Consider the following 14,797-nt stretch of genomic DNA (forward strand, 5'->3'; position numbering starts at 1 on the left):
ATATGTTTCTGTGCAATATATATTTTTCTACTGTAAATCCTCATTGTGGATTTTTTGCTACCAATATTCACTTTTTTACATCTTTTTTCTTTTAATTATCTTGCTACACACCATTTATACTGTATATTACAATTTCTGTGCAATTGTCCTGCACAGCTTTACATATATACCAATACGTCCATATATCCAAATATTTTTCATATATCCGTATAAGTGAAAGATGTATGTAGTGTATATAGTCTTAAGTGTATAATTTTGTCAAATTTTTATTATATATTTGTTGAATTCTTTGATATATATTTTTTCTATTTTATCTTTATTTTATAAGTATTCTATTGTCACTCACTCTCTTTTCTATCTGTACTTATTAGCTGCTATAACATGCACATTTTCCCAGTGTGGGATCAATAAAGTTTGTTGTATCTTAGCCTGGGGGTGATAGCTGCAGTACAGCTTGAATGCAATTAAAATATTTAGTTTTTCTCTCAATACATTGTTTTCTTGGGAAAAGACTGAGCACCGTATTGGAATGTAAATTCATCGTAAAGCTCTGGATTCGACATGTGGTGTGATATGTGGTCGTGACAGTAGAGGGCAGCATTACGGCTCGCAGCGGTCAGTCTGCAGGAAACTGCAGAAGAAGAAGAAGGAAACGGAAGTGAACGTGTGTCGAATGCCTTCAAAACACATGTGGTAAAGTGTGTTTATGTTCTCCTGGAGCCAGAGAGGCTGTGTTGAATTAATCTTTTCTCCTGGAAGTCCACAAAACGTGAAAATGGAAGGTGAGTGAAAAAATTCGAAGAAGGAAGTAAAGTTCCGGTTTTAAAGGACAAGTTCAGCCTGATATCAGACTGACTAGTTGTTACATTTCATTTCAGATTCTGAGGTCTGGACTCAGACAAAAACAAGTTCATTTCACTGGTACATAACTGGACATTAGTCAGCCTCGTGTCAAACCTCGTTTATAATCCGACGGTATGATTCTCTGTCTGCTAGTTTGGGAACTTACCTGCATGTCGGCCTCTGTTCACATAGATGAACTGTGTGTGTGTGTGTGTGTGTGTGTGTGTGTGTGTGTGTATGGACAGATACTGTTACAGTCCGAGTAATGACACAGATTCATTCAGTTCTCCTGTCTTCTAGTCAGCTGATCAACAGACATACTGATATGAAATACTAATGTAAACTCAGCTGTTACCAGTTATACTAATTAAGGTCCCGTTCCGTTTAGTGTAAAGAACCTTTCCAGTGAGCTAACATGTACAATCAACAGTCTGTCTCTGACCTGAATGGAATGGGACCACAGTTAGTCTCATCAGTAACATCTTTGTTTGCACCATTTCCTGCAGAAAGCTGCTGTGATTGTGAATGAGGTCTGTTTCAGGCATACTTGTTTATTCTGGGAGCAACTTTTGCAAAATGATATGAGGCCAGGAGCACATTAATAAACATTAATAAAAACATATTAAATGGCCCTTAACTCATCTTTCTTTGAAATAATTTATTTTAAAAAAAAGCTTATTAACGAAGACAAGTGAAAACCAGTGAAATGACAACAACATTCCCCTGATGTTTTACGCACAGAAACATTGTTTTATGTTGATTAATTCAACATTCATGAAGTGAGTTTTGAAACAAATCTTTGCGTTTGTCATTTGTATTTAGAAAAAATAGTCTAGATGTGCTCTGTATTGCAACTGTCCTTTTAAGACACATAATGTTGGCCTAATAAAGCTAAAACTGACAGGTTGGAGGGAGCATCAGTAAGGGACAGTTCACAAGTGGTTCAGACCGCCCTTCTATACATCAGCCTCTCAGAGGGTGTACCTTAGCTAAGGAGACTTTGACTTGATCTTTTATCTGTGCTTTCTATGTTTTGTTGTAACTTATTATCATGTTGTTTTTCGGTAAAGCAAAGTGAAGTCTCTGTCATAATATCACGGTATAGCCTAGTCAAAATTCATACTGTAGGGCAAATTTATACTGGTGTCCTTTCTGTGCCATTAATACCTTCCTCTCCTGTGTCAAACATGTTGTTTTTAGCTCAGAGTTTTCCCCAAACATGACTGAAAATGGATTAAAGCAGCTTTAACAAAAGAATGCAAATCTGTCAAATGAAAATGAAAAGCAGCAGGTCAGACAGGTCTGTCCACTCCCTGACAGCTGTGCTCTTGTCCTCTCTTCACCCTCCTCTCTGACATTTCTGTTCACACTGGTCACACGTCCCTTAAATAGCAGCAGCTGGTCATATTCGTAATCTGATTCCTCTGAGGTGATATTTCACATCACTTTATTAATCATGTCAATGAGAGTCATACAGAACATACAACATGTACCTAAACCTCACTATGTAAGTTTCTGATTGTGTGAAAGTTATCAGAGGACAGGTAGTATCCTCATTCATCAGTGTCACAGGAAAGTCCCGATCTTCCAAAAAAAGTTTTTTTTCTTTTGTAAATGAGGAAATTCCTGGATGCTCGCCTCTGTCGGCCAGAACAACAGCTTTTGTTTCCAAGCTGCTCTGAGTTGTTGTCATTTAGGTATTTAGGTCACCCTCAGCGTCGGTGTGCCTTTCATACAATAGTTTATCCTGAAACCTGTCTGCAGAATCAAGTGGGAGGCTGAGAAGGAAGCTGTTACTGCAGTGTTGTTTCAGTGTGAATCTAACACCATCATTCTCACACACTCTGATAAACCTGAAATTTTGTAATGCAGCTTTCATTCCTGAGAAAAATGACAAAATAGATCAAATCTCAGAAACCAGACACATTTCCTGAAGAGGTTTTAAATCTGCACCCTCGGATTGAGACATTAGCTGTCACAAGACTTCAGAATCTAATTTTATCACGTCTTCACTCACTACAACAGCTGGCAGCTGAATGATAGTTCAGCACTTGAATAGGACAGCAACATTGGTCAACAAGAATTTTGAAATGCAGTCGATCAAATGAATAATTTATCAACAAGCAAATTTGCTAAACATGGTCAGCCTCCTGCCTCTGTAATTAATCCATCATGAAAAGAATTGTTGCTTATAGCAATAAGAATGAAGTTGTTGATGAAGCTTGAACTTTGTTGGTATTAAGTTGTGTATTTTATGTGTTTCTGTGGCTGCTGCTGGGGTCTGCTCTGCTCCTGTGACTCCTGTGTTCTGGTCCAGTGTGTGGATCTGGTTTGTTTCTAATATCACTTCTGTTTGTCCTTTCAACAGAAGCACTTGTTCGAGCCACGATCCCTCGTGATCTGGTGAAGGTTCTCGGTGTTGAGGTGAGCGGTCAGCTATTTCTCTGAATAATGTAACTGAACTCTGTGCCACGCTGGCCTCATGTCTCATGCAGCGATCAGCCCTTCTGTGCAAATGATCCCAAGATTCACATGAGATAAAAACCTGAAACAACCAATAAATCGATCAGTCAACAACAAATTTATCTGCAACTATTTTGCTAATCAGTTAGCTGTAATGAATCATCACACAGATACTGTTGGCCAGTAAGTAGCACAGATGTCTCATTTCATTCATTTGTCACAACTCTTTTTGGAGATTATTGCCAATAATGACAATCGGCTGATAGATTAATATAACTCTGACATCAGAAGTCCCATCTGACAGGCTCACTTAACCAAACAGTTTATTTCAGGCGTTTAATCAAACAGTACTGTCTGGACTTGTCACATCATCTCTGTAAATGTCCTCGGTGTTATTCTCTCATGTCCAGTCTCAGGTCAAGTCTAAAGCGGAGGCCTTCACCCAGGCCTTCCTGAAGAACAGCATCCAGCAGAACACACGACACAACCTGAAGACCATGTTGAGTCACAAGGCTGTGATCCTGGGATACACCAGGCCCAAGAAGGACAAGTCCAAGAGGACCAGCAAGAGAGCCAAAGGACTGAACGCCCGGCAGAAGAGAGCCATGAAGGTCTTCCACATCAAGCCTGAGCACCAGAGGTTGGTCACCACTCTGAACTTTGATGGACTGATACATGTCCTACTGACGCAGATGTTTTCCATCCCCTCCTCTGTCCCCACCATCACTGTCTCTCGTTATCTTTGTAGATATGAGCTGTTCCTGCCTCTGCATGAACTCTGGAGACAGTACATTACTGACCTGTGTGGTGGATTGAAACCTACAGGGTAAATCAGTCAGAGCCACACTGATCATTGAAGCTATTTGAGTCCTCATGAATCTGTATATTCTGCCTCATTTATCATGTCTTGTTCTGTGCTCGCAGCAGTCCACAGTTTGTGCAGCAGAAGCTTCTAAAAGCAGACTTCCATGGAGCCATCCTCACAGGTAACATCCCAGTGACTAATCAGGAACATTGTCTAGTGTTTGAAGTCAGATTTAATGCTGGATGTGTAGACTGGCTGTTAAGACTCTGGTTCAGCCTCACACAGCTACTGTAGATCTCTCTAGCTGAGTTTTTGCCACAGTCTTTAATAATAACATCAAGAATAAACATCCATAAATCCACTTAAACACAAAAAGGTGCTTCAAACTAGAGAATCATCATGCATGTCACTGCTGCCTCGATCACTTCCTTTCTTTGTGTTATTGAATGACTTCTGTGTTGTAGTTTTGATCTGAACTAACATCAGTAGCAATAGACCTTCAACTCCAGTGTCCCGTGAAGTAAAGTGATGTTTTGTTACAGGAGTGTGGAGCAACATAACAGCTGATATAACAGTAGCAAAATTCCATTGCAACAGCTGTGTTTTAACCAGTAGAGGGCAGTCCCTATGCATATTTATAACACAATGTGTAGCATCCAAATACTTTGCACTAAAATGTCAAGACCTCTGGACCTGAATCAGTCGACAACACCGTGAAATGCCCAAATAATGTCCCAGATTCAAGCTGAAAAAATGGTTAGTTACTCTTTAAGCCTGGTGCAGACTCTGAAGCAGGATTAGAGAGGTTTTGTTGCACTCATTTGCTTTAACTACTGACACTGACTTTTATAACTGGTTGTATAGTTTATTGCTTAATTTTCTTAATAAATATCCAATCATTAGCACGTCCAGTTAAACCCATTATCAGGAAAATGTACAAAAACTTAGATGACAATATTTCAAGTTTGGATTAAAATTGATTTCTAATCTTTTCAAATGCTCACTAATATGTACATAAAACCATAAGTTACTTACTTAGAAAGCTATTGTAGATTTTGGTTTACAGTGGCTTTAATGGGAAATTATCGGAATTATGGGAAATAACAGTAATATAATGAAATATATTTGCTGAAGCTGTGTTAACCAGGTCATATACAGATAGAAACAGTGCTTTTACTGTATCATAATCAGACATAATTATAAACCATTCGAGTGTCAATGGAAAAAAAATCAACAATTCAGTCGAGGTGAACTTGTCTTGACTGATTGAAAATTGTGTAGAACTTTGACTGAACAACAATGGTAACAGCTGGCTAATGTCTAAAGTATATTCACTCCAGTAAAATGATCAGAACTCAGCAGAAAGTATGAAGTCCTTGAGCTCAGACTGTGCAGTCGTGTTGTTCTGGGACAGTACACTGTGCATGCATCAGGGCTGTAACTGAACTAACTGGATCCCTGTTTAATGGGATTCTGGCAAATAATTTGTCCATGTGATTGAAGAGAGAGTGATCTGCTGAATGCTGTTCTTGGCTACACTTCATTTAAACAGACTTTTAACCAAAACATGCTGTAAGACCAAGTATTGATTTTATATGTGTGTTTTTCACCCAAATAAGTTGATAAGTTGATAAATGCAGGACTGATTGACATGATTTCTAGGATTTGTTCTTTCTTACTGATGAGAACTCTGCAGTGTGATCATTATTCTGCTGACTCTGTGACTGGTCTGGAGTTACCGGCGATTATTGTAGTAATTGTCATGGAGACTTACAGTATGAAAAGTTTTGTTGTTGTTGTTGTGTAATAAAGTGACTACAGCGTGAGTTAAGGCAAGCACAGAAATTCCTAAACAGATTATACGAAGTAATACCAAGACAAAAGACAACAACTAGAACACATGAGACAAAAAACAAATAATGTAGAATTGAACATGAGTTCAGAGTAGTGGGCAGTAAACAACAGGCCTGTGGTCGAGGTCAGGGTGTGTGGGATGTGCAGGGTAAAAGAGGTGTATACTGTATTTGTCCATATATACTTCTCTTCCCACTTTTGTGTAATGGAAAGAGAGAAGAAAGAAAAATGATGAAGAAGTAGAGAAAAAAAAATCTGATTCTAATTTCCTGTAAATTGCAGAAATGAACTGAAAATTTAGTGATCCTTTACGTGATGACCAACCATGACAGTAATCAGCTTTTTGATTTAAAAATCTTTAATAAAACAGTCAGGAGTCGAGTGTCACAGCTCCTGTATGTATTTCTCTGAGCACAGAAGCAGCTCTGACAGTGTTGAACTAACAGTTTGTTTTCTCATCTGTCTCACAGTGGTCCGCTCTAAATGTCCATCATATGTGGGGACTACAGGAATTCTAGTCCAGGAGTTCAAACACATCTTCAAAATCATCACCAAGGAAGACAAACTTAAAGGTTGGACTGATGGATGTGTCTCACAGACTCAACTTTAGCTTTAGTCTGGGTCACTATTTGACAAAATTCAGTTGTTTAAATGAATGATATTGACCAAGTTATAATTAAACACAAAAAAATATAACTTATTGAACTAGATTTTTTTTTTCTTAGGTTTTTGAAGAGATCTAGCAGACATTTGTCTCGTCACTGCAGGAAAAGCTCAGCTGTAACTGATGACATTAAAGAGGACTGTGTTCCATTTAGGTGAACTTGTCCCAGACTCCTGGTTCTGTGCATGCTGGCTCGTGCACATGGCCTACTGGGACACTTGTTTGAACTGAGCCAGTGTTTAAAAAATAGTTTCACCTTGACTTTTCCTGCTGTGATCAGTCAGAATGTCTGCTGTGAAGGTTTGTTTATTGTACTGATTGATCAGTTTGATTACTGACTTGCCTTTAACGCAACATACAGTGGAATGAAATGCAACTTCTTCATTAAGCCGTGAGAATTGTGAAGCTCCATGTCACAATTTTGACACAATACAACCAAATTATGGTGAAACCTTTCAGCCTCTCTGTGCCGTTGTGCCTTCGTGTGTGTGTTAATGTTAAGGTTAACACATCTGTTCCTGTGTATTGTCTCTGGTTGTGTGACAGTGATCCCGAAGCGGAACAGCGTGTTTGCAGTGGAAATCAACGGCTTCGTCTCTCACATCTACGGCAGCAAGTTTGAGCAGAGAGCCGGTGAACGCTCCGCCAAGAAGTTTAAAGTGAGAGGAACCATCGACCTGTGATGGCGCTGAGTGTCCCTTCAAGACGCTGAGAGATGTTACACACTCAGACTTCCATGCCCCTCTACTGGCAGCCAGACGGAACTGCAACAACAGTGTGGAGGCAGTGTGCAGCAGATGTATTGTGGTCATTATGAGACCATAAAACTGCATCTGAAAACTTCTGCTAGCTTTAGGATTTTCACCTTGTTGTCTCCGGGCCACTCTCACACAGATGCGTCACTTTATTTTCAGCAGTCACCAAACCCTGCAGAAACACACATAGGTTGAACTGTAGCTGTGTGTTGGTTCACACCCTGGTTACTGTCTGACACTTAGTGTCTTTATGTGAAGACCTTTATGATAACATGCTACAGTCAGTAAATCTGTGATAAGCAAAAGAGCTGGGAGGGATGGAAATAAGTTCTTTTTGCATACTGACCTAAATGTCTCTGTAGAAAACGAGACAGGGTTTGTACAGGTACTGGAAATCCTTTAAAACACTTGAATCTTTAAGGATTTTGGATAAAATGCTTGAAATTATAATCATATTAATTCCTTAATGATCACTACCTGGCTGAATGTTTTTCTTTTTAGATAAAGAAACAAAATAAGCCAAATATTTTCTCATTCAGGTTGTATTGGACGGCAAATGTTCTTCCAGACAGATGGCACATTTTGAAACATTTTCTTTGAATTTGTCACCCCTCTGTAGAATTCTATCATGAAGCATAGTTTTGGTTGTTTATGGCACGATAACACCTGATTTAATGTGATGAAGAAGTGAAATAATGGTTTGTGTATATGTATAGAAATATGTAATTTATCACAGCTGTAAGGTGTGAAAAAGCTGGAAAAAGCATATTACAAATTCTTAAAAAATGCTCAAATTTGGTTTAGAAATACGTACAGGAACCCTGAAAGCTGGCATTGAGTTCCAGGCCACATTTTTGGTTACTGATCAGATGATCAGGTTAAAAATGTTCTGTTTGATGATTTTAAACTGTATCATGCTCAGATTGTTTCACTTCTGATTTTGAGTTTATATTTATTTTATCCAGTTTGAAAAATGTTTTTTTTTTTATGGAAAAAGATAATACATTTTCTCAACGAAAAGTATTGTTTTGGTTGCATTACCAGCCTTTACTTTCAAATAATTCCCATCACCACGGTTACAGTGAAAAACTCTGATGAAACTGTTGCAGGAGTGTAAACTGGTGAACAAGAAATGGAGGTTTGCTCATAGTGGAATAAAGAAATCTGAACAGCAGACTTTATTACGTTGATTTATTACATCAGTTCAATGAGAGTCATTGAACTGATGCAAGCAGCCAGATGGAGAAAATTTTCAATGGAAGCACATTTCAACCAGTGAAAGAAAATAATATCCCCATGGTAAGTCATAAAAATGTCATAATTCTGAGATTAAGAAGTTAGAATTATTGGATAAAAAGTCTGAAGACTTTTAATCTCATGACTTAGCATGGAAATATATATTTTTCACTGGCAGAAATGGGCCTTGATATTTTTTTTTATACATAATGTAGATTATATAGTAGAGGACAGAGCTGCTACTCTCTGTGTCATTAGGAAACAGGCAGGACTTCCTTGTTCCTTTATGTAAGAGAAAATTGAATACCAACACTACTACTTTGTTTAAAGTAAAAGAAGAGAAATGTCCCCATTTTTTTTTGTTTTACACACACACAGGGTTTTTTTTGGAAGAGGTGGTAGAGTGATGGATGCTGCCCACACACAGGGAGCAGTTGGGGGTTTACTGCCTTTGCTCAAGGACACCTCAACAGTGCCCAGGAAATGAACTGGCACCTCTCCAGCTACCATCCCGTACTTCTTGGTCTTCCTTCATTCGGGGATCTCTGTGCGCCTGAATTCCGGTTTGTCTCTCATGTTCCGGCTCCTCTGCCAGCTTTGTATAATCATCTTGGCTAGAGAAGTTGTCTGACTACTTACTACTTACTGGCACTGCTGAGCTGGAAGCGTTTGTGGTCTGAAGGTGACAGGACTTTTTTTCTGTAACACCCGGATACTTGGCTTCCACAGTGTTTTTCTTCAGTACATTTTTGAAGCCTGGCTGCAGAGGTTTCACTCAGATCAAATTATTGATCAAGATTGAGACCACAGTTTCCAGACTTTCAGGTTTGTATCTGTCACAACATGTGAGGCCAAAAATATCTGCATGCTCTGGACCAGAGGTGTACAGTACTCTCATTAAAAGGGACACACAGTTAATTAACTTAAATAAGTAACTCATTCATAGTTAAGATGCCTTTCAGAAAGCCCCTTTGCAAAGTCAGGATTACCTCTCCTGGTCTGTTCCTTGGCGGAGGAAACAGGCCCTCAGTGAGAAGAGAAATGAAACAGCCTAACTGTGAAAATATATAAGTATAGTTTGATCATTCTGTTCAATGCCAGCTAATGTACCAACCAAGATATAGGCCTTTATCACAGTAGACATGTTACAGCAGGAAAGGCACAGGTGTAAATAATTAAATGAATGATGACAACATTCATTTTAGCTGCATCAGGATCAGGCATGGTACAAAGTGGTACAAACTTATATATTCAAACATGAATATATAAGTTTGTTAAATGTATATGTATACATGGACAAGTTTTTGTACATTTTCCTGATAATGGGTTTAACTGGACGTGCTAATGATTGGATATTTATTAAGAAAATTAAGCAATAAACTATACAACCAGTTATAAAGTCAGTGTCAGTAGTTAAAGCAAATGAGTGCAACAAAACCTCTCTAATCCTGCTTCAAGAGTAACTAACCATACATGGTCAAATACCAAAATCTTAAGTAACTCTGCATTCACTTAAAGCTTAAACAATAGTAGTGCAAAAATAATAATGTATATGGTGTGGATGATTATTTCAGTATATGCATGTCTACATGTTTTTATTCAATGTATTATGTAACACACATGTATATAATACACACTGTCTATACAGCTTGTCTTGGGAACTGGGATAAATCATGTCCCACCCAAAACTTTAAAAATTATTGATACCAACCCTCTAATTCCGAAAATTTCTAAACTTGCTCCGTGTCAGAGAACAGCCTGCAAATGTTGGCCATTTATCAACTTCATCAGATTTGTACAAAAACATGATTTAATCAGACATAAAAAGGGTTATCTATACACTGAGGACCCCTTTCTCACTTCCTGGTTTAAAAAAAAAAGGCAGGAATGCTGCTCAAGCACTGGTAAACTTTCTATTTTTAGACAAATTCATTCAATAATATTTCTATCAGATGTGTCTCAACCATAACATGTCGACTCTGTAGTCCTTCTAAATCAAAGCTAAATAAGAATTATGATTTAAAAATGTGTATTTTGATTAACATTAAGAGAACTCTGAGACACTTTTAAAAATAAAATGGCTGCTCACTATGACTATGATGTGAAATGAAGAAATTGAACATTTTGTCAACTATGTTGGATTTTCCATCTAACTTGGCCTGTTAGAGAGATTGGCCTGTTACAAAGTTTAATAGCTGAGTTTGATCTTTTAAAATATATTTTCCAGCTTAATTGAAGAATGAAAATCAAAACCCCCTCAATATACAGTTTTGTCCCAATTCTCAGGAAGGCATGACATATACAGCATGCAGGATTTACATTGAGAGTGGCAGTGCATGATGATATGTACACATTAAAAAACAGGACATTAAAGTAATAAGCAGATGCTTTAATGTTCAGGGGTCACTGACCTGTAATGAACGACAAACAACAGTTGGCAGTGTGTGACAGTTTGGCAGCATTGTGTTTTTTCCACTCCAGCTGCTGCCAGAGCTGCTCAACCAGTCTGATCAGGAAGCATCTGTTTGTGAAACATGAGGTCTCCTCAGGACAGTTTGACTCTACATATAGTACCAGTCAAAAAGTTCAGACATTCAATGTATTTTCATTATTTTGTATAAGAAATTGTTCAGATTACACCGACAGTGTGCAAAACTTTTGCATAGTTGTAGGTCGACAGGTCCACAATAAAAAGCAAAAAGACTTGTGTTCTACACCTGCAATCAAAGATTTAATGATGATGTTATTGACACACCATCAACCTGCCAGGGACTGCAGATGAAAAGTAGCCTGTATGGCTAAACTTGGCACATTTACATGACTTAAGTGATCATGTCAATTAATTTGCATTGTCCCTTCTTAAATAAAATCAACATAAATATAAAACTCAAGTAAAAGTACTGGTTAAAAAAAGACTGGTAAAAGTAGAACAAGTGATTCAACTTCTTTACTCAAGAAAAGGTGAAAGGCCTCACTACTTTTTTTTTTATGTTGTTTTCATCTTGCTACATTGTCCTCATCTTGTTACATGTTTTATGTTCTTCTCATCTCATGTTGTTTTTGTCATTTTCATCTCATCTGTCTTGCATGATAAGCACTGATAAGGAACTGAACTGTGTTACTGTTCCATCCTCAATCTTGATGTTGGGAAGGCGATGAACAATGATGCAAAATAAAAATAATTAATCTTCCCTCAAATACATTAAAACTAAAGTAAAAATGTAAGTTTTAAAATGTTTAAAATATAAGGTATAGAAAGTAAAGATATTTGTGTTAAATATGAGGAGGAAAAGTAAAAAGTTGTCAGAAAAATGAACACCTGAAAAATATACTTAAATACAACAATGAAGTATTTCTACTTAGTTACTTCCCATCTCTGAGTAAAAGATCTGAGTGTCTCTTCTACCACTGAGATTTTTCTTTGTGGCTCAGAATGTTTGCAAAATGTAAAATGTCTTTTTAATTTTCCACTAAATTTGTAGCTGGTGATGGAATGTGTGATGAAACACAAAATCATCCAGATGCCTGAAATAATGAAGCCACAGGTTCCTTTGAATTAACTGGAGTCAGTGAATTTCCTGCTGAAGTTTCACCGGACAGTCACGTAGACTCACTGATGAAGTCAACAGGACTCAGTGTGTAAAAGCAGCAAAGGTATTTCAGTTCCAAAAATGTTGTTTTGACTGTTTTGTGAATTCCCACACTCACTTTCTTTGAATTCAAATCTTGCTCCCACCCTCTTTCTTCATGCACAATGTGTTTATCTCAAAGCAGAAGTTACCTTGGAAAGCCCCATTGCGTCACCATGAGGCTTTAAATGCTTGTGCTCGACTGCTTGTCTCATCAGAGACACACACATGACAACTTGCCACAGTGACAGAGGAACTATCGACAAACACACTGCTGCACTGAGAACAGCACTCTCATTTACTTTTGACCCAGATACATGCACACCACGATGGACCAGATCACATTTGCCCAGAAGAACCAGGAGCGCATCCAGTCTGTTGAGAACTCGTTCGGGCCATCGGGGAAGTCCCTGTCCCAGACAGGTCGGGTTCTGATTGGAGAGGGCCGGCTGATGAAGCAGAGCCGCCGGGGACCACAGCCCAAAGTCTTCTTCCTTTTCAACGATGTGCTGGTGTACGGCAGCATCATTCTGAACGGCCGCTGGCACAAAAAACAGCAGATCATCCCTCTAGGTGAGCACAGCATCTGTTTCTCCAGAACAACTTGACTAAACTGATCTATTGCCTCAAAGTTCTTATGATTTTCAAATTGAAAGAAAAATGAAGCTCAGATTCCGAGAGAAAACAGTAAAGAAGAATAAGAACAAGCCAGAGGAAAGGAAAATAAACCTGTCTAAATGAGCCAAATTTAAGAACAATATCAGACCATTTCCTCACATTTCTTAAATTCAGCTCCTGAGAAATAGCCTTTGACCCATTTGACGATCTCAAAATGTTCTTTTTTTTGTCTAACTGTGCTGATCCTTTTGATTTGTCTTAAATAATAAGCTCTTGAGGTAACAGTGAGATCTAAAAGAAAACTCGACTGTCTTTTAATGAGATGTTAAATGTGGCTTAATGATTGAATTAAAGTCTTGGTTGGCTGGCTGTGGGCAGGACTACACACTTGCAGCTGCAGGCAGCAACAGTGTGAATGGCTCAGTAAAGTCCACTGGCACGTATCCAACACTAATAAAAAGATAAGATAAGATGAATAATATAATAAGAATCATGCTCCAGGTTTCTGGCTGTTAAAAAGAGACTTTTCCTCAGTGTTGCCAAGTGCTTGCTCATGATGGGAATAAAGAGTAAGGTCTAGTGTCCTGACCTGACTTCCTCAGCACCACAGTTCCTTTGTACTAATGTTCCATTTCTTCATCATTTCAGAGGACATCCAGCTGGAGGACTTAGAGGATGGGGTGGGAATGAGGAACCAATGGTTGATCCGCACACCACGTAAGTCTTTCTATGTGGCAGCCTCTTCATACGAGGAGAAGCAAGCCTGGATCGAACACTTGGAGGACTGCCAGTCCAAGCTGCTACAAAGCGGCAGCTGCAGGCCCAGCTCCACCTTCGCCGTCACCTGGATCCCTGACCAGGCCTCGGCCACCTGCATGCGCTGCTCCGCCAAGTTCAGCGTGACCCAGCGTCGGCACCACTGCCGAAAATGCGGCTTCGTGGTCTGCGGGGCGTGCTCCAAGAAGCGGGCGGTGATCGAACACATTCACCCGACCAAGTGTTTGAGGGTCTGCACCATGTGTCACTCGAGCCTTTCCCAGACGGAGGCGGAGGCCCAAGAGACGACTCGTCTGAGGGGAGACAGCACAGATGGGAAGAACAGCTCAGATGACGATGAAGTGGACAGGTCCAGTGAAGAAGAGGAGACTGAGGAGCAGATGGAGGACCATGACCCCAGCAGGTGGATGGACGCCTGGTCCACATACGTGTACTTAAAACCAGAGCATATGAGGCCCCGAACATGAGCACAGGGACTTTGGACTTTTCTTTAATATGGACACAGTGCTGACACAGCTGGCTGTTGTAGAAGCAAATTTAACACAATCGTGACCATAACAAGGCACAAATGTATATAGTAAAACTGTTGTGTATTTATTATTCTATTTATTGATGTGAACACTTCATAACTGCTCTGTTCACATTGTGCTGTTTGTTGAAACACTATTACTGTAAAGTTGTAAAGACTTTGAGCAGAACACTCAAGGCAGGCCCCAGTCTGCCTTACTGGATTTTTATTTTGTTACACTTATTTTTTATAGTCTCTTTCTTATCACATGTGTATATGTCAGTGTTTGTGTACATGGAAGCATGTGGACTTGACATCTGTCTCACATTGTCAGTGAAATGAACTAAGTAAATAAAGAACAAAAAAAATCCCCACAAATATTTGTGTTTGTTTCCTGGGTTCTGTGTTGGTTGACCTGGTCTTTGTCTGTCACTGTGATGATTTTTATCACGAATAACTCGGAGGTTCAGATCAGTCACTGTAGCACATACGGATCAGTGCTTTGTCCTCTTTATACACATGAAAAAGAAATGTTTAACATGTCACAAATCCAGAAATCAAAATATGAGCATAGAGACCAGATTTTTGTTCATATGTATGTTGTATATCATCCAAGGCACACAACTCTATTGACTGTACAGTTAA

General features: G+C 38.9%; 2 protein-coding genes across 3 annotated transcripts; both read left to right on the forward strand.

Annotated features, from left to right (window-relative positions):
* Positions 1–632: 632 nt before the first annotated feature.
* Positions 633–8,133, forward strand: pop4 (POP4 homolog, ribonuclease P/MRP subunit). Of its 2 annotated transcripts, none has more exons than XM_084722534.1 (7): positions 633–782; positions 3,212–3,267; positions 3,717–3,946; positions 4,055–4,132; positions 4,231–4,292; positions 6,436–6,537; positions 7,176–8,133. In XM_084722534.1, exons 1-7 carry the CDS (start codon positions 707–709, stop codon positions 7,310–7,312), a joined length of 741 nt encoding a protein of 246 aa, XP_084578660.1. In that variant the 5' UTR covers positions 633–706; the 3' UTR covers positions 7,313–8,133. The 2 variants fall into 2 exon arrangements, with proteins under 2 accessions (XP_084578660.1, XP_084578671.1); XM_084722545.1 differs by having other exon boundaries at positions 4,234–4,292.
* A 4,311-nt stretch (positions 8,134–12,444) lies between these two features.
* On the forward strand, positions 12,445–14,530 carry plekhf1 (pleckstrin homology domain containing, family F (with FYVE domain) member 1). The gene is made up of 2 exons (XM_084725496.1): positions 12,445–12,822; positions 13,516–14,530. Exons 1-2 carry the CDS (start codon positions 12,567–12,569, stop codon positions 14,109–14,111), a joined length of 852 nt encoding a protein of 283 aa, XP_084581622.1. The 5' UTR covers positions 12,445–12,566; the 3' UTR covers positions 14,112–14,530.
* The last annotated feature ends 267 nt before the right edge of the window (positions 14,531–14,797 follow it).

This window comes from Lutjanus erythropterus, chromosome 1, assembly GCF_056507025.1.
Source record: "Lutjanus erythropterus isolate fLutEry1 chromosome 1, fLutEry1.hap2, whole genome shotgun sequence".
In the NCBI taxonomy this organism is placed as follows: Eukaryota; Metazoa; Chordata; class Actinopteri; order Lutjaniformes; family Lutjanidae; genus Lutjanus; species Lutjanus erythropterus.

Bases quoted from the DNA above. Each gene is read 5' to 3' on its own strand.
- plekhf1 (XM_084725496.1), top strand. From the start codon at position 12,567: ATGCACACCACGATGGACCAGATCACATTTGCCCAGAAGAACCAGGAG. The intron at 12,823-13,515 runs GTGAGCACAGCA...TCATCATTTCAG, and splicing joins ACAGCAGATCATCCCTCTAG to AGGACATCCAGCTGGAGGAC.
- pop4 (XM_084722534.1), top strand. From the start codon at position 707: ATGTTCTCCTGGAGCCAGAGAGGCTGTGTTGAATTAATCTTTTCTCCT. The intron at 783-3,211 runs GTGAGTGAAAAA...TCCTTTCAACAG, and splicing joins ACAAAACGTGAAAATGGAAG to AAGCACTTGTTCGAGCCACG. The intron at 3,268-3,716 runs GTGAGCGGTCAG...TCTCATGTCCAG, and splicing joins TGAAGGTTCTCGGTGTTGAG to TCTCAGGTCAAGTCTAAAGC.